The 16,546-nt window shown below is 40.8% G+C and overlaps 5 protein-coding genes across 9 annotated transcripts in view; 4 read left to right on the forward strand and 1 right to left on the reverse strand.

Annotated features, from left to right (window-relative positions):
- Positions 1-34: 34 nt before the first annotated feature.
- Bw (brown) lies at positions 35-14,711 on the reverse strand. Of its 5 annotated transcripts, XM_076903195.1 has the most exons (15): positions 8,439-8,453; positions 8,030-8,062; positions 6,577-6,742; positions 6,436-6,484; positions 5,748-5,797; positions 5,102-5,235; positions 4,577-4,729; positions 3,558-3,796; positions 3,162-3,258; positions 2,780-3,028; positions 1,689-1,934; positions 1,193-1,328; positions 780-885; positions 462-562; positions 35-236 (listed from the first exon to the last, which is right to left on the reverse strand). In XM_076903195.1, the coding sequence occupies exons 2-15, from the start codon at positions 8,048-8,050 to the stop codon at positions 55-57; spliced, it is 1,929 nt and encodes a 642-aa protein (XP_076759310.1). In that variant the 5' UTR covers positions 8,051-8,062; positions 8,439-8,453; the 3' UTR covers positions 35-54. The 5 variants fall into 5 exon arrangements, with proteins under 5 accessions (XP_076759310.1, XP_076759309.1, XP_076759308.1 ...); XM_076903194.1 differs by lacking the exons at positions 8,030-8,062; positions 8,439-8,453 and adding an exon at positions 14,619-14,711 and having other exon boundaries at positions 1,689-1,922; XM_076903193.1 differs by lacking the exons at positions 8,030-8,062; positions 8,439-8,453 and adding an exon at positions 14,619-14,711.
- On the forward strand, positions 10,488-12,053 carry LOC143428635 (uncharacterized). The gene is made up of 3 exons (XM_076903667.1): positions 10,488-10,823; positions 11,240-11,630; positions 11,743-12,053. Exons 1-3 carry the CDS (start codon positions 10,536-10,538, stop codon positions 12,051-12,053), a joined length of 990 nt encoding a protein of 329 aa, XP_076759782.1. The 5' UTR covers positions 10,488-10,535.
- Positions 12,377-13,653, forward strand: LOC143428388 (uncharacterized). Its single transcript, XM_076903204.1, has 3 exons — positions 12,377-12,533; positions 13,050-13,182; positions 13,310-13,653. The coding sequence occupies exons 1-3, from the start codon at positions 12,424-12,426 to the stop codon at positions 13,439-13,441; spliced, it is 375 nt and encodes a 124-aa protein (XP_076759319.1). The 5' UTR covers positions 12,377-12,423; the 3' UTR covers positions 13,442-13,653.
- Positions 13,752-14,420, forward strand: LOC143428389 (uncharacterized). The gene is made up of 3 exons (XM_076903205.1): positions 13,752-13,935; positions 14,057-14,150; positions 14,212-14,420. Exons 1-3 carry the CDS (start codon positions 13,892-13,894, stop codon positions 14,383-14,385), a joined length of 312 nt encoding a protein of 103 aa, XP_076759320.1. The 5' UTR covers positions 13,752-13,891; the 3' UTR covers positions 14,386-14,420.
- A 425-nt stretch (positions 14,712-15,136) lies between the features above and the next one.
- The window catches only part of Sdc (Syndecan), a 114,694-nt gene continuing 113,284 nt past the window's right edge, over positions 15,137-16,546 (forward strand). Inside the window, exon 1 of the mRNA XM_076903101.1 lies at positions 15,137-15,396. Within this exon, the coding sequence (XP_076759216.1) occupies positions 15,325-15,396 (72 nt within the window). The 5' untranslated portion in view covers positions 15,137-15,324. The remainder of the gene's footprint in view (positions 15,397-16,546) is intronic.

Raw genomic sequence — 16,546 nt, forward strand, 5'->3', positions numbered from 1 at the left:
GAGATCGTTGGGCGATATTGTGTGCTTCAAATAAATTGCAAAAATTGTAATTAGCTAGTAGACAGGCTCCTTTCGACTTCTGTGCCTGATTACCAGGAAAGCCGCCAAATGGCTGACCAAGAAAATTACCAGAAGACCGATTATGTCCATGGTGTAGTGATTTGGTAAGTAGCCATATTTCTCGAGCACTCCCAGGCCGGTGGAAATGCACGGCTCTTCCGGATCCGGTGAACAGTCTTAAGGCATGAAAAATTCACATGTAGAAATTGCTGAGTAAAGAACATTTCTTAATCCCCTATTTCAACCCTCTCGCAAATCCTCCCTCTTAAGAGCATCTAAAGATTCTCTAATTGAAAACATTTCAATCTCTCTAACGGTCGTAAATAAAAAAAAAGGAACTAAAATTCTGCTTGTGAATTTTCAACAATTTTCTAAACGATCGAGAGGGTGAGACGACGTACTTATGTGATCGATCAGAAGCCACTGCGTCAAAGAGACCGCCTCCAAGCCGTAATAGAACTGCGACAAGTATTTCATCCACGCGATACCTGGCGCCAGGTGTCTGAAAAATTGCCAAAAAAAAATTCCCAACATATTTTCATCCCCCAACGCTTGCTAGAACCTACTCGAAGGTTGACGCATCGCGTGCAACGGCTGGCGCGCGATCCTGTTCATCGATTTCATACGACAGCGAGGTGGAACTGAATCGAGGCTAACTAGGTAAACGATACGCGGGCAGATCTTAAATTACACGCGTAATTGCGTGTCGTTCGGCTCACCCGAGGTGCATGTAAATCCCGCAGAACATCAGGCCAAGGAAGTCCACTGGCACGGAAAACAGAGACGCGGTCTCCACCGATTTGAACGAGGCTGACATGAAGAGACCTGTTTGGAAAATTCCATTACCCACGTGGTTAATTAAAATTAATCGCTGACGATCTGATTAGAGCGTGTCGAAATTCATGGACCCGAGTAGCTTTGAAATCTGTCATTCTTTCTTCAATAATTTGCAGCTTTTCAATTTTAACGTTAATTGTCGGTGTGAAAACAATTTAATACTCTACGCGCGAATGATAGAAGATAATGCAGTTTTAACGCTGGCATAATGTCGCGAGGTCAGATGACGATACGAGAGATTGTTTTTGTATCGATATCTAACTTTTTGACTGGCGATCAGAAATGAGATTCTCACCGAGAGCGGAGGCTGAAATGGCGCAGGCTATTATTGGCAGCGTAAAGTACACGAATCCCAATAATCCACCCTTCAGTCCCGTGATTGTGAATACGAAAGCCGAGCACATCAATGGCTGTATTATTGCCCCGGGTATCTGAAAATTTCCGACGGGTTCCACGGTGTCCGTGCAACGAGATTGGCAATTTAATCTACCGGCGATTCGACGAGTAGAACGTCGCGTCGCGAAAGTACATAAGGGATGGTACAATTCTAACAATTAAATTAACACCTCTGTCTTCGTACCTCTAATTAATTGAATTTCTAATTGCTCCTCCGATCCAATCGCTTATTTTAAATTTAACAAACTCGAATACCCTCAAACTTTACGTAAGCTTGTAATTATATTTCTAATTAAATTGAGAAAATGATTATTTTTATGAACGTCTACGAGGGTCGAACGATCCTTCGAGGATTCATCGTCCGTGTCTACGGGGTTCTGTCAAAGGGATCTCACCAAAACGATAGCCTTGCTGACGTAATATACCGCCGGACCATAAAGTCCGCTGGCGATGTCGCGCAGCAGAAGGGGTAGTTCTCGCGGGAACGTGTAGAAAACGGAGTAATTAAACGTGAACACGGTCTCGACGACCACCAGGTACAGGAGGCCCTGCATGTTCTGTATACCGCTTTGATTCATCGTTTGTCCGGTGATGTTCACGTACGGCGACGATATCAGCAGCCCTACGAACTTTAAATCAGACTACAAATGTTACAAGCATCGAAATTGGGAGGGAAGTTCGGCACGCGCGAGAATTCAGGTTAATGAAAGCTGGGAAGCCACTCAGGAGGACTGTAAAGAAGCAACGGGAGTATCATCGAAGTTGCCAGCGCGCGCTAACGGTAGCAAGAAGGTTCAGCTCTACCTTCTCGAGGCAAGTTTCGAAACTTTAGACCCTCAAACACAAATAAAGTTTCCATTCGAACCCATCTTGTTCCTTAACTTTCCACCCTTAAATTTCTCGCGTCGAATGCACGATTTGAGAGGCCGCAGGGCAAACGAACGGAAATTGAAAGTGACTCGACGCTCTGGGATAATTATTCAACCCTATGAACCTCACATCTGTTAATTTTAGTCACAACAAATGATCGTAGATATATTAAGACATAAACGCAGTTACTGAACTAATTGTTCTACTTTGTCCCGTCTAATGAACGTTAAAACCATGGAAGCCAAAGAGTTAAGCGCAAAGCAGAGGAGCGGACACAGCGAGGAGAGCCACCCCCAACCCTTTAAAACTTGCGTACCACTTGACAACGAATTTTTCTAAATTATAAAATATTTGCTATTCGTCCATTGCACGCATCATCGCTTAAAAATTATTGCACAAGTCTAAAGTGTGCAGAGTCAATATTTTTTATCAAAACAAGGTACGCGTGTCGCGGGTTGGAGGCCTCTGAGGTAAAGCAAACACAAGTTCAACCCTTTGCATTCGAAGAACCAGCTTCAGTCGGCAATCTGAGCCGCTTTTGAACAAATTCCGCGTGCAAAGGGTGAAAAGGAGCGCGACGAGTACGTCAGAGGGTGCGACACGGTGGACGTCTCACCAGGTACGTGAAGAATCGCAAAAGATTGGACATGGCGTTCCTTTTGAAGTCGATGTACGTTCGCCACATAAGCCATTGGAGTTGCGTCACGATTCTAGCCTTTTTAAAGCTCCTCGGGGGTGAGGAGACCTCTGAGAATATCAGCGGGAGCTCGTCCGCGCTGGACGTCGTGGCACAAGAGGATTCGATCAGTTTCGACACTCTCTGACCGTAATTCGACTTTTTATACTGGTCGCAGATCCATTTCACCTACGTACGCAATGATGTACATTTTTATTGGATCATTCTGCATCGCATTAACCTGGCCCTTATTTAATTCCAGCGTTCTTTAGAAACATTTTCGATGGAATTCCCTCTCTTCTCTTATTTTTTAGTTAAGTACCTTGTAATAGGTCTCTGCCTCTTTGCCACGAACGATAGACAGCTGAGAGACGTAGAACTCGGCGCTGTTAAACGTTGGCGGACAATGGAGGTCCAAGCTGGAAATTAATCTTTCTTAATCTAGTGAACCCTCTTTTTAAATTTAAGATACTTCAAAAGCGTCACGATGCTTGCCACAGGTACGAGGTTTTACAAGGAACTTATACCAAAATGGCTACGCGCAAACTTTTAATTATCGCTATTTTTCAATTGGAAATCAGAATAAGGAGATTCAAGCTTAAAGAGTAAATACTACGCAACGAAGACCTACTCTATGCTGTTCTATTTCTGCTAAAATAATTTTCAAATTGAAATAAAGGGTTGAATTGGGACAAGGAGAGCAGAGAACGCTTCGAACCTATTGAAAAATTCCGTGGCCTTTGCGGAGGAGCCTTGGAAGGCGACTCTACCGCCAGAGAGCAAGAGGATCTCGTGGAAGATGTCCAGCAAACCGGAAGCGGGCTGATGCAGCGAGCAAACGACTATTCTTCCGCTGGTCGCGACGTCCTTTAGCGTCCTCGCCACCGTCATGGCGCCGTAACTGTCCAACCCTGTGGTTGGCTCATCGCAAAAGAGAATGCTTGGCTCTGTGAGCAGCTAGAAAAAATAGCCTGCTCTATGTGTATCTCTAATTGAAAAATTCGCCAGAATTATCAGCCTCTGATTCAATCTATCGCACATTTTCCATAATAGGTCATTTAAATTTCTCTTTCAAGCCCTTAAATTTATGATCGATCCTCTAATACTATAATATTTCTACAAATCTTATTGCATTATTCGATCATCGGTTTAAAAATTGTTTAATACTACGTTTTTTAACGTATAATGTGTTAAATGTCCAAAATTTTAGTTAATAATGTTCTAGAGAGATACGTCTATTTCGCTATACGGTGTATCTTCGTTAGTGTATCATTGAATCATTGATATCGAGGCTCTCAAGCTTTGTTTAAGTCATTCAATATGGAAGCCCCAAATTTGATCACGGGTAATCTCTATTCACCGATAATGTCCCACAAATCACTTTATTTACCCGCTGCCAGTCATTACCCTCCATTATGAGAGAACATAGTCACCAACGGGGAAACTATATTCGGTAGATCTGTCGATGATTGATTAATGGAGATACGCTGATTAATCAATAATATCGTATACTAAACACTGACGAAGATTCAACATCGAACGATCATTAATCTTCCAATGAAACCAACAGCTTCTGTACTTCAGAGTCGTGCTCAATAGATAAATCCTACATATCTATTTCTGACTTAATTGAAAGTAAACTTTCCATTTTTTCCATTTCGATTGTTAACTTCGCAAAAATCCGCTTGACGTTCATTTTAGAATAAAAACTTGTCAGAAATTGCGTGGAACACTTACCTGAACAGCCAGAGTGACGCGTTTCCTCTCGCCACCGGAAAGGGTGGACAGTTTGGTGCCGACGCATTTCGCCAGCCCAAACTCCTCCAGCAGTGCCAGTATGCGTTGTCGTTTGGTGTAGACTCTCAGCCTTCTGTCCATTTTCATGCAAGCCTTAGTGGGACAGAAAAAGTCAACGAGATTAAATATGCCTCAAAACTGAATTCGTTTCAACGTTAAATTAATTACGCGATTATTAGTAATCGAATGAACGGTGGCGAAGCGTCTCTGAAGGGAAGTTGGGAACAAGATTGCTTATGGAAATTAATAATGAATTTTTTATGAGTGTTGCGATGATAGAATCACTTTTTGCTGATTACTTGAAAGTCTATGAACATGTTTGTCATACCAGTTATATATTTTTCATTTGATGTAAATGTAATGATATTGTAGACAATTTTTGTACTCTATTTCAAAAGTAGCGGAGTTTTTTAATGAAATGTTCAGGATATCGTTAGAGTAATAGAGCATCCTGCCTGGACCAACCATGAACTCCATGTGCTCTTGGACTGTTAACGATTCGACTGCCAGGTCCGTTTGTGGAGCGAACGCAGATATCCTTATCATCTGACCGGTATCGATAGGCTTCCCATTTAACAGGACGTCACCTGTCGCTTTGCCTATCGATCGGAAATACGCTTGTCAAAAATCTATCCGTTTTCGATTGTAAAATCGCGAGAATTTCACGCGTGCAACAAGCGATAGTATCTGAATCGAACTGTATCAAAAATTTATAGAATATTCGAATCGAATCTACTTGCGAGTACAAGAGAATACGAATTTTTCTCAGAACTACTGTAATATACTTAAACAAATCTATGGAGGGACATAAATATTTGCAAAAAACGAAATGGAAGGAAACTTCTATAAGAAAATCTATTCTCCAAATTTTCAACGACAATTCTCTCGAATTTCTTCGAAAAATTATTTTAACATTTCGAATGAGAATCTACGCGTACGGGAAACCAGGAGAACTCTTACGATTTTTCACAGTTTATACAGTTTATACAGTTTTAAAGAATAATTCAATTCCATTTTACGAACTCTGCTTGAGGCCGCTACTCTGATATTCCATCAGGGATGAAAATTCCCGCGAAGCGTGAGGAGAAACGGAAAGAAGGAACTTACGAACCTTTCACACGACGGCTGATCGTCGCCAGCAACGTAGTTTTCCCGGCACCGCTGCGAAAGCGAGAAGTTCTTTTCAGTAAAGGCGAAACCGCTCCTCAAACCCCCCCGTTTCGTGCTGAGAACAATTAACCCCGGAATACTAAGCACTCGTAATTTTCACGAGCCGCGCTCTCAGAGCATCCAATTTTATCTACGCCACCGCCTCCCTCCATTTTTCCACCACCCTCTGCAGACCGTAATATTAAACGCATCAGCGAACTGTTCCTCCCTGGTCCAAGGATAAAAAGGGCAGAGACGAACGTTAAAATCTTAATCCAAGCCCGTTAAACGGAACATCCTCGCCCTTGCGAGCAAAAGCGAAACGCGGGACGCGCGAGGGGGTAAATCTTACGAGCACTCCTTCGATGGTTACTTGCCAATTGTAGTTTTAGTGCTCCTTAACTTTACATCGTCAATTTTGAATTTAGAGCACGGTAAACTCGTATTTTTACGCGGTACACTTTTTAGTATCTGCTCGTCCGTATGATCGTTCGAGTGAGTGTTCTTTTTTTTTTTAAGGTCGAAGAAGCTTGGCATAATTTTATTGTTATGCGAACAGAGGGGGTGTTAAACGCGTGGATGTAGAAACGTAGAATCTATGAGATATAAATGAAGTATTCCAGGGTTGAACAGGAGTTATCGACTGTTACCTCGGTCCCATAATTGCCATCAACATTCCAGAACGCACTACACCACTGACTACAATTAAATATAGAAATAATTAATTTTCTGTATAAAATAATCGCATCGAGAATCGATGTTTCTTTATTTATCCGCGATCGAGAATGTACCTTCGTTCAGTAGTTGAACGAATTCCGTGCGTTGCAGACCGAAAATCGCTCGAAGACTACCGCCATTGGTTTTTTTCTCGAGCGTGTAGCAAATGTTCCTCCAAGTCAGACATAAATCCTTTGCCATGCTCGCCTCTAGCGTTGGATATTGCACGCTCTGTTTCATCTGGAAAAGTTTGTTCCATCCTCTAGACCAAGAGTTACTTGTTTCTTCGTTTTCCTCTTTCTTTTTTTATCTTTGCTGTTTTCTTTTTTTTTTAATGCTAAAACGCTACTCTTCTGCGGAATCTCTGCTAGAACATTTCTAGATTTAAACGCGCTCTTTATCACCGTGCTCGTTTTTTCATTAAAACTTCCCAATTCGCTTGGTTAAAAATTGTTACATATGTACGCTTCGAAAAGCCGTGCTCCGCTGGATGTTTGTGAATTTTTCATTTTTCATTCGCAGAGAAAAATTTGCGCCAGTGAAAATACAATCTTTAACAGATCCACAGTATATTTCAGTCAATATTGCGACACGTTCTGCTACAACTGCACCTATTTGTCTCTCCCGTTTGTCAATTACACGTTTAACTTTGTAGGTTCGAACTATTAGAATAAAAACTCCAGCTAAGACAATAAATCATCCCCTTTTAATATTAGCTAGGGAGCTGCTTTAAAAACGGTGGAAAAATTATAAAAAAAAAACGAACGAGCAGGTGCAGAAACGGAATCGATGTAATGTCCCCTGAATTCCCAATGCGATTGTCGTGTTTCGAACGCGTACGCCATTAGCGTGTGCGAAATGACCAATTTCGCTCGTGAATCGTGAATAAAAAATGAGGAAGAAGGAATTTAAAAATTATTGCACGATATTTCTGCGAGTTCTTGTAATTCAAAGAATCTTCGTAGCAATGTCAATCGAAGCCCTTGCACTTATGGCCGTCTCATTCGTGCGTCTGTAGGTCAGTCAGTCACGATTATATAAAATACAGGTTCGACTTGTATGTCGCCATATTGGTTCACGCGTCGTAACGATACTATTTATATATGTATATGTATCATTGCGTAATTAGACTTACGTGTACATATAAATATATATCGTCAGATTTGAAATCTAATTTTTTAAAAATGATTTCATCTAATATAGTGGTATATAATAATAGTGGTAATGCTTCTTATTTTTTAGTATTTATGCAGATGATCGTGTGACAAACTAATATGTCGAGTTGTCCTGCGAGAAATTGCATGGATCTGTAACGTTATACGTGTAACCTAAATTCGTGTGGCAAACCGCAAACACTCAGAATGAAGAAAAAGAGAATTGTCGATTACCTTCTTTGAAAAGTGATAGTGTCGTGAGGGTATCTGACAAAATTATAATCATTTTTTTGAGATTTCTTGTGTTCGAAATTCTTGAAAGAGCACAGTGATTAATGAGCGCAAGCTAAGACCAACCTAACTCGTTACTTACTCTAGCAGTATCGACGATCATCCCAATGAATCGCTATAACGAATAGATAAACCCATCAATGAGAGTTATCAAAAATTCTACAAACAGCTCCAACTTTGCGTTCTGATGGATTTTCCGTGACGATCTACACAATTAATATTCTTTCATTACTTTCATTACAAATTCGTCAAAAGATGGACACCACTGTCCAAATTCCATCTACGTTCAACGTCTCACTGTCTTTCTCATCAACTTGAAATTTATATTACAAACAATAACGAGTAGACTCCTCTATCTCAGAGACCTATAACTGAACAATTCTTCTAAATTTCAATATCAATCAATTCTAAACTAATTCCTCTACATAAATTCCCCAAAAGACATGATCGAAATCCATTATGTAACGTATCTACGCACAGGAGACACTTACTCGACGATCGAAAACGATAGCGTTTACTTAACTATGTTACGAAACACTTGCAAAGATTCACTCAGAGTCTGGATCCTCCTTGACGGGTCTGAGGGGACGCAGGATCGAGTTTGAGCCGCACGTCGCTCCCAGTTACGCAGGTTCCACCTGACTGATGAGGATCCGTACCAGAGCCAACTTTGACTAGACGGTGATAACCGGTTGATCACGACTATACGACACTGTCGCGGGCGGTTTCGCGGAGGAAGAGGCGACTATTTGCCTTATACGCGGCGAGAGGTTGTTACACAACAGAACTGCGTGACGACGGATGCACCGCTCGAAACGAGGATGAACGTGGAAGCATTACGACGCGTTAGAACGCTTTAACGCATTCCGTTGCGGATTGCTGGCTGCCTGACCTGCTAAAAGCGGCTTCCTATGGTGTGCACTGGGTGGTTGGACACACTGTACGATTTTTCGCTATTCAGAGAACATTTTCAACATTTCAAATAATTGCAATTGGCAGTCAGAAATTAGTGGACGATTATATATCTCTTTAGGATTCGAGTCTCAGAATGAAAAAATTAATTGATCTGCAGTAGATCGTATAAACTTTTATTGCCATTAATCTTGTTTACCATTTTTTAGACACACTGTACAATTTTTCGCTATTCAAAAAACATTTTGAACATTTTAAATAATTGCAATTGGCAGTCAGAAATTAGTGGACGATTATATATTTCTTTAGGATTCGAGTCTCAGAATTAAAATATTAATTAATCTATAGTCGCTCGTATAAACTTTTATTGCCATTAATCTTGTTTACAGTTTCAGAGATCTATATTTTTACGATCTGCGGATCGAAGGGCGATAAATAAAAGGGAGCGCGGGGTACAGACGAGGATCTGCGGGTGGGGCGCCCGCAATCGCAATAAAACGATGGAAATATTGGAATCGGCGCAATATGATTCCACGACGGATTGCGAAATGAAACAGAACAATGTTTGCGTTGCGCGGAACCTCGAGCGTCCCTTTCTCCCTCTGTCTATCTCTGTCCTCCTCCATTTCACCCCCGTTTCCCTTCCCTACCCTTTCCAGACCCCTCGTCCTGGCCCTCTCAGTCGCGCTCGTTGCCGCCGTTCCTTTCAACCTGGCTGGGAATCGAGGATTTGTTAATATCGAGCGCCTAGCTAGTACCGTGCCAAAATGGCCGACGTTTAGTCGTCCCTTAGTTCGAGTTTAACTGAACGACCCGCGACGCGTGCCGCCGCGAACTCGAGGAACGTGTCGTACGCTCGAGGGTGCAAGAATCGATCGTTCTTTGGAAAACTTACGCGAAACAAATCGATTCACCGTGGATGAACGTCGAAAAGCGGAAGTTTCGTGCAGGGGTGGAGGATCCAGGTTTTAATTTGAATCCGTAACAGACGATCGAATTATGGGAATGTTTTAATTCATGGCTTGGTACATTTGCTGTATTTACGAGAGCAAATTTCTTTTCTTGTTTAATAATTTCGCGCTGAATAAAGCTATTCATACGGGACCATTGTATTGGCTGTTTGTTTAGTCCATTGAATATTTAAATATTGCAGTAAACCGGAAGCTCGATGTCCAGTGAAATGGGTAAATAACGTAACGTTGACAAATCATGGAATTTGAAAATGCAATGGGATGGAATTGAAAAGAATTAATTTCTTTTTGGTAGAATTACTTCAGCAGCGACTTCGAATGCAATAATATTGGAATTCATTAAAATCGCTATTCGAAATGATCATCGAGATATTCTCGTACGAACTAACAAAAATCAGTAAAATACTTCTCTTCAATTTCTCATAATTCACGAGTGATTTCTACAATGAAGAAGTCGAAAGTGTCGGAAACTAACCGATCACAGAGTACGTCCTCGTATTTTCGGTTAAACAGCTGACTACGTTAAATCAGCGTTTAAACAAGTAAACGAGCGAAACATCACCTAATCGCGATCAAATGACAAACGTGTGCCCCGTGACGGTAGGATTAAATAGAAATTAACTAAACCGCTCGTTAAAGCCGTCCAATTAGAAATTGTTCAACGATCGAGAGAGATATACCAGAACGACACGAGTCGAGGAGAAGATGTCCTCGAGTTCGGCGACAGTCTTGCTGAAGAAACGCGAGAGGACGCAGAATTGGGTACCGGAAGAGAAGAACGCGCTGTTCTCGTTGATCAAGGCGCACGTGAACGCGATCGAGAACAAAAAGATCGACGCTGCGGCGTCCGCCATGAAAACCCTAGCCTGGCAGCAGATCTACTGCGCATTCCGCGGCAGATTCTCCACCGACAGGGATATCACTAGGATAAGGGAGCAATGGCGACGGATGAAGGCGCAGGCGAGAATGGAGATGTACACTTTCGCTGAGAAGGTTAATCGATCGTCATGTTTCAATCGTTTTCAGGGCACAGACTTCGTTTTAGATTTCAGATGGATAGGCGTGGCGAAGTATCGACGGTCGATACTCGATCGTTTCATTGCTGACTATCGATAATTAGCGATTCGTATTGGAAAATTAATTATTTCACTTTCGAAAATGTAAGTTTAGTGTTACAGCTTATACGATCACATTTGTACGTTCTCATGGCAGAGAGTTTTACGGATAGTTTAAAGCAGACTCGAAAGTTTGCAGATCGATTTAAGAAAAATTTAGCAGACATTAAAGATAGAAGTTCGTGTGGTTTTTTATTGAATAAAGGATCGATAGTTTCGAAGAATTCATAAAAAAGCCTGCACTATTAATGTTTCGTTACGATAACAAATAACGCAGGTTGCGATACGAATTAGGTGAAAACTCTGGGCCCGGAAGAGGCGACCAAGTGTCGTCCCTCGAACCTCTCCATCGAGGTGTGGAGATTAATGGAGAAGGCGCGGAAAAACGACGGTGACGGCGATGATCGTTCAGACGAGAACGGCCAAGAAAGTCCAGAGAGCTCGTCGAGCTTGCAGACGATCCTGGACAAGCTGACGACCTCCGCGCCGGAAGTGACCACTGTCAGCGAAATTAAACTCGAGGCGGACAGCGACGAGTACAACACAGAGGAAGAAGGGAGTCAAGGCGAACTTTTCAAGAAGGAACTGGACGTTTCGCAAAGAAAACGACCACGAATATTCGAGGATGAGCCGATAAATCTGGCTGAGCAACGAACCAACGCTATCAACGCGGCATCCAGCAATGGTAAAATTGGAATTTATAAATAATAATCCTAAGTAGAATTCAGGAGGATGGTCGAAAGTATTGGAAGGCTTTGTGGTATTAGTACGATGGAGTTTCGTCTGTTTCTGAATAGAAGAGGGTGTACCGTTGTCCAGTATAAGGGAAAGGAACGATAAGATCACCAGCGAGCAGGAAGAGTCTGTTCAAAGGGCTATGTGGATGTTCGAAGTGGCTCAGAGGGAGCATGAGCTGAAGCTGAGGATGCTGAACATCGAGTTGGAACGGGCAGAGTTGCAGAAACAAACTGCGATCAACGAGCTAAAGACCTCGGAGATCAAGAGACAGCTGATTGAGAGCCAGGCTGCTGAGTATTACAGGTTGCTTTGTGCTTACTTTGTCATTGAATGTTGGGAACAGAACCTTGAATTTGATGTTCGAATATAGAGTACGTTATGGTACAAAATATGACAAAATTTGGATATATTCTTAAAGTAACTTTTTTTTCAATATTAACAAGTATTAATGGAATAGTAAAAACTGGAAACAAATTTTCTTGCCTTTGGTCTCTTTCAATTTATTGGGTACTATTTTTGCTATTTATTTTTAAATACCCTCAACACTTTTGATAATCTATTCTCTATTCCCTATACTGAAAATTTTAATTTTTATTCTTGATATTGTGATAAAAAACAGGTATTTGTAGGTTCCTTAGAGAAATGAAATTAATATTGCCGCCAAGCTAGCGCCAAAACGGCCATTTCGCGAAACTTTAACTGTAGTAACTACGTGACCAATCTACTTATATCTATAGTGTATGTTTTCCATTGGGATCGTCAGTACTTGCTGTAAGCACTTTGAAATTTTCACGTCCAGAACAATGCAACGAGCTCTATCTCTGTTTTCGCGGAATATGGCTACGCTGAGGTATAAAACAGTGTTTTCCATCGAACGGTTGATGCAAAACAGTATAAATTTCACATTTTGCGTAGTTTAATTCGATCCCGGCGTATGAAGCCACTGTACAAAGCACAATTCAAAGTAACGTCCCTTAAATTCTGATATATTTCTATCTTTTCCATTAACTGCTCGATATACAAACTATATCTCTAATTGATTACGATAAATTTTTGAAACAAATTTTAATAAACAACTTTTATCAGATCTAATAAGTCTCATACTTCACATATGTACCAAACTTATATAATAGTATAAGTTCTCATTAATATATCTTTGAAAATTTCTTAATAATATTTCTGTTTTATTGTTCAGTATCTAATTGTATTGTTTATGACTCAACCTGGAATGTTCTATATGAATATATTAATACTATAAATGGACACTATATATATACTCGATTGTTGCCACTGTGCGTCACTTTATCTTTGGCATTGCAAAACATTAAAAGCTGCCAATTAAAAGTTGAATATTCTTTTATTCTAGCCAAGTAAGAATGACAGGCGAACGTGGCTCTGGAGTTGGTAAAGGAGGTGGTGGCGGTGGTAGCATTCGCGAGGCTGGCGGTGCTTTTGGAAAAATGGAAGCAGCCCACGAGGATCAATACTTTTATAACCTGGTTAGTTACTTTAAGCAAATTTTTATATTACTTATATTTCCAAAAGGTTGTATATATTCCTGGTTCCTTTGTATTAAGTATAATTATCCACATGAATCTGACGACAACAATTTTTTTCATATTTCAGCAAAAACAACAAATTCAGAAGCTCAAACGTGACCTTCACGATGAAATCGCTTTCCACGAGGAACAAATCAAACGCCATCAAGAAGCTATAAACCGCCACAAACAGAGAATTTCAGATATGAACAAGGAATAAAATAACTCGCTTAATACAATACTATTAAACTTTCTAAGCATAATTTTGCTGTTTCTAATGGTGTAATTGTTACATATATTGCTAATAGTAATTATATGGTAGACTGTATCATCTCTGTATTTTTTTTAAACTACAAAGAAAATACACATAAACTCATATATATCTATATACCCACATAAATACAATATAGAACAATATAAAATGAATAAAAACAGTGGACTATTTTCTTGTATATACTTATATACAATAGTAAACTTATTTATACAACTTAGCTATGAATTTGCATCAATAAAAATCGATTGCCTCGATTACTTTTATAGCGTTTTGTATTCAAATGTTTTTATTATCTTACGTGACAGAAAGTTGCAAAATTTCTGTACAATTCAATTCCTCAAGCGATCTTTTTCCCGTAATATTAATACTTTAATTGATTAAAAATTATCCAAAATAATGTTTCGATATATTTTACGAAGCTTAGCTTGTGAAACAAGCAGGTAAGTATGATATTTCGAAATTCCACTTATTATTGTGAATATTTTCGATTGCGTATTACGGTTATGTAAATTTCTTCCAATACGTGTGTAGTCGTACAAATTTGTTCTTCTTTTTCGACAGTTCCAGATATCTCAAAAGAAGTAGCAGCGATTCAAGTAAAAATACAAGTTCCACAGACCATATCGCATTCGAAACTGAATATTATTACAAACAGGTACTACATCGATAAAATAAAATCAAAAATGAAAACCACAAAATTTATTCTTGTGTCTTAGGATAAGGAGTTATTGGATATGGTAAAGCAAAAAATGCAAGAGGAAGTGAAATGCATGCAAGATGAAGTCACGTCGATGCGTAACAAAATTGAAGATTACAATCGTACTATAAACGAAAATCTTCGATTTTTGAAGGGCCTCGAAAACGATATCTCAGCTAGCGATAAAAAATAATGTTGATGTTTATGAGCTTAGTTTTACTTAGATTGTCTTTCTCACAATGTACAATGATTTCGAATCGATTAGTAGCAAAATTCACCACACGTTAAAGATGTACATTCGAGTAATCAAAACGTTAGTGTAAACCAAATTTTCATATTTTATGATTAAACAAATAGTGACTGTGAAATACACCAAACTTTTGTTTTGAAAAAAATAAGTATTAATATTCCTTAGAAAGTACTCACCATCATGGCGTCCTCTTTGTGCCATCTTCTTGTCCTTGACTCCTTCGACTCCATCCTCGTTCTTCCAAATTCCTTTGTTTCCTCCACGATAAAATTCACTTGCATTACACAACTTTCACCAATTTCACTTTGTTCTTAATTCTTCTTATTCCACTAATTTCATTACTAACCATCTAATATAATTAAGCTGATCTACTATTAATGTTAAAGTACACAAACACCCCGACACGAAACACAGAATAGATGAACACCACACGAGATTACACGAAAGCTATCCAAAGTTACGCAAACATGTACAAGAATAATTAAAGTTCAGATATACACGATGAAATTAGTTAGAAACTTTACACACAAAGAACTCTTTGTTCGCTCGCAAAACAATTTCCACTAATTCAAATGGTCGCGCAGTAAGTACGTGTGTAAAAATCGCTTGGCACTAGTTTCTGCTGCGGTCTTCAGGCGGCGCGTGCATCCGTCCAAAATGGTGGAGGCTCGACGATGGACACGACCGATCGACGCGCCCTCAGTGTCTCGCGGTTCATCGATCAGTGTGGTGTGTGTCGCGTTGTTGCTCCGGTGGATTTTTTTGGTGGTTGTTCCTGTCTGGGACGTACGCGTATTTTTTTTCGTTTGGTCTCGAGGAGCGAACGCGGTGACCCATCGAGTGGGCTCTTGAACGGGCCCAGCGGCGAGCAACAGAGGAAAGATGCAACCGAGGATATACTGGATTCTGATCAGCACGGCCGTCATTCTCGCGGGATGCAACGCCGCTACCGAGGTGAGCGCGATTCCCTTCTTTCTGTTGCACCCTCTCTCTCACGTCTGTCACTCGCTCGACGATCGCTCGATCTGCTCTTCCTACAGCTCGCCGTGTTGTCGTCAGTCACCTTGCGAAGCTACCTCGAATTCATCGAACGCGCGTCTCGACAATTCCTGCGAACGCATTACGCAGTCCTTCGTAGCGGTCGTTCCTGCGAAATGTTTTCCAGCCGAGGAATTCCCGTACGAAAACATCGAATGCGTCCACGTATCTCTAGCAGTCGCATTTTTGCACGTACCTCCTCTCCGTTTACGTACGAAACTGAAGCGGTGGCTCGCACGACGCGAGTCAGTGCCGATTGTTTACGCTTCATTGCCAATTGCACGAATTTGTTTACTCGGTTCAGCGTAGCATGTCAGGGGCGGACAGGACACGTTCGTTCATTACCAGAGATCCTTTAACGTTTAATGACTTGTCTCGAGTCGGTTTGGCGGAAGGCACGCTATCTTGAGAGGTATTTTTTTCAGTCGATGTAATTGCATAATACCGTAAATCGCAGGAAATTACACGCCCGTACGCGTTGCGTGCCGCGAATCTGTTATTTCGAAACTCTCTCGGCTCTATCATGGGAACCCAAGTGTCTGGCTTCGATAACCGGTGTTACGACAGGATAGAAATTCGTCTGGTATATAGTGCATGCTCGTACAACACGGTCGAACATTATCTGACGCGCTTTTTCTTGCTCCATGCCACACGCCTTACGTCTGAACGGTACAGGCGTTGTTTATATTCGCCACTGTGAGAGTGGCTTGATCATTCGAACGCGAGATAGAAAAAATATCGAAAGGAGTAGCTTTTTCGTTCGATGTTTGTCGAGTAACACGAAACTTCGCTACTGACAAGTATTTTTGATCTGTACACTCTTTCTGTTCTCGTCACGAGTGTTTCAACTATCATTTGCGTGACCGTAGAGGCGTTGGCGAACGATGGAAATAAAATGCCCTTCGATGAAGTATTTATCGACGGCTGAAAAGTGTCAAAAAAATTCACGAGTGCACTGCACGTGCACACATTCGATCGAAATTTATTATCGGCCAAGTATCAGATTTTTTTCTCTTTTTTTTCTCTCGTACGAATGATGGTGACTAGACTCGAGGACGAAATGAAC

Source organism: Xylocopa sonorina, chromosome 10 (genome assembly GCF_050948175.1).
Source record: "Xylocopa sonorina isolate GNS202 chromosome 10, iyXylSono1_principal, whole genome shotgun sequence".
Lineage (NCBI taxonomy): Eukaryota > Metazoa > Arthropoda > Insecta > Hymenoptera > Apidae > Xylocopa > Xylocopa sonorina.

Coding starts and splice junctions, on each gene's coding strand:
- LOC143428635 (XM_076903667.1), top strand. CDS start 10,536: ATGTCCTCGAGTTCGGCGACAGTCTTGCTGAAGAAACGCGAGAGGACG. Junction 10,824..11,239: donor TGTACACTTTCGCTGAGAAG/GTTAATCGATCG, acceptor GATACGAATTAG/GTGAAAACTCTGGGCCCGGA. Junction 11,631..11,742: donor CAACGCGGCATCCAGCAATG/GTAAAATTGGAA, acceptor GTTTCTGAATAG/AAGAGGGTGTACCGTTGTCC.
- LOC143428388 (XM_076903204.1), top strand. CDS start 12,424: ATGTTTTCCATTGGGATCGTCAGTACTTGCTGTAAGCACTTTGAAATT. Junction 12,534..13,049: donor CGGAATATGGCTACGCTGAG/GTATAAAACAGT, acceptor CTTTTATTCTAG/CCAAGTAAGAATGACAGGCG. Junction 13,183..13,309: donor ATCAATACTTTTATAACCTG/GTTAGTTACTTT, acceptor TTCATATTTCAG/CAAAAACAACAAATTCAGAA.
- LOC143428389 (XM_076903205.1), top strand. CDS start 13,892: ATGTTTCGATATATTTTACGAAGCTTAGCTTGTGAAACAAGCAG. Junction 13,936..14,056: donor TTAGCTTGTGAAACAAGCAG/GTAAGTATGATA, acceptor CTTTTTCGACAG/TTCCAGATATCTCAAAAGAA. Junction 14,151..14,211: donor CTGAATATTATTACAAACAG/GTACTACATCGA, acceptor CTTGTGTCTTAG/GATAAGGAGTTATTGGATAT.
- Bw (XM_076903193.1), bottom strand. CDS start 14,672: ATGGAGTCGAAGGAGTCAAGGACAAGAAGATGGCACAAAGAGGACGCC. Junction 6,743..14,618: donor ACAAAGAGGACGCCATGATG/GTGAGTACTTTC, acceptor AAACTTTTCCAG/ATGAAACAGAGCGTGCAATA. Junction 886..1,192: donor CATTTCAGCCTCCGCTCTCG/GTGAGAATCTCA, acceptor TTTTCCAAACAG/GTCTCTTCATGTCAGCCTCG.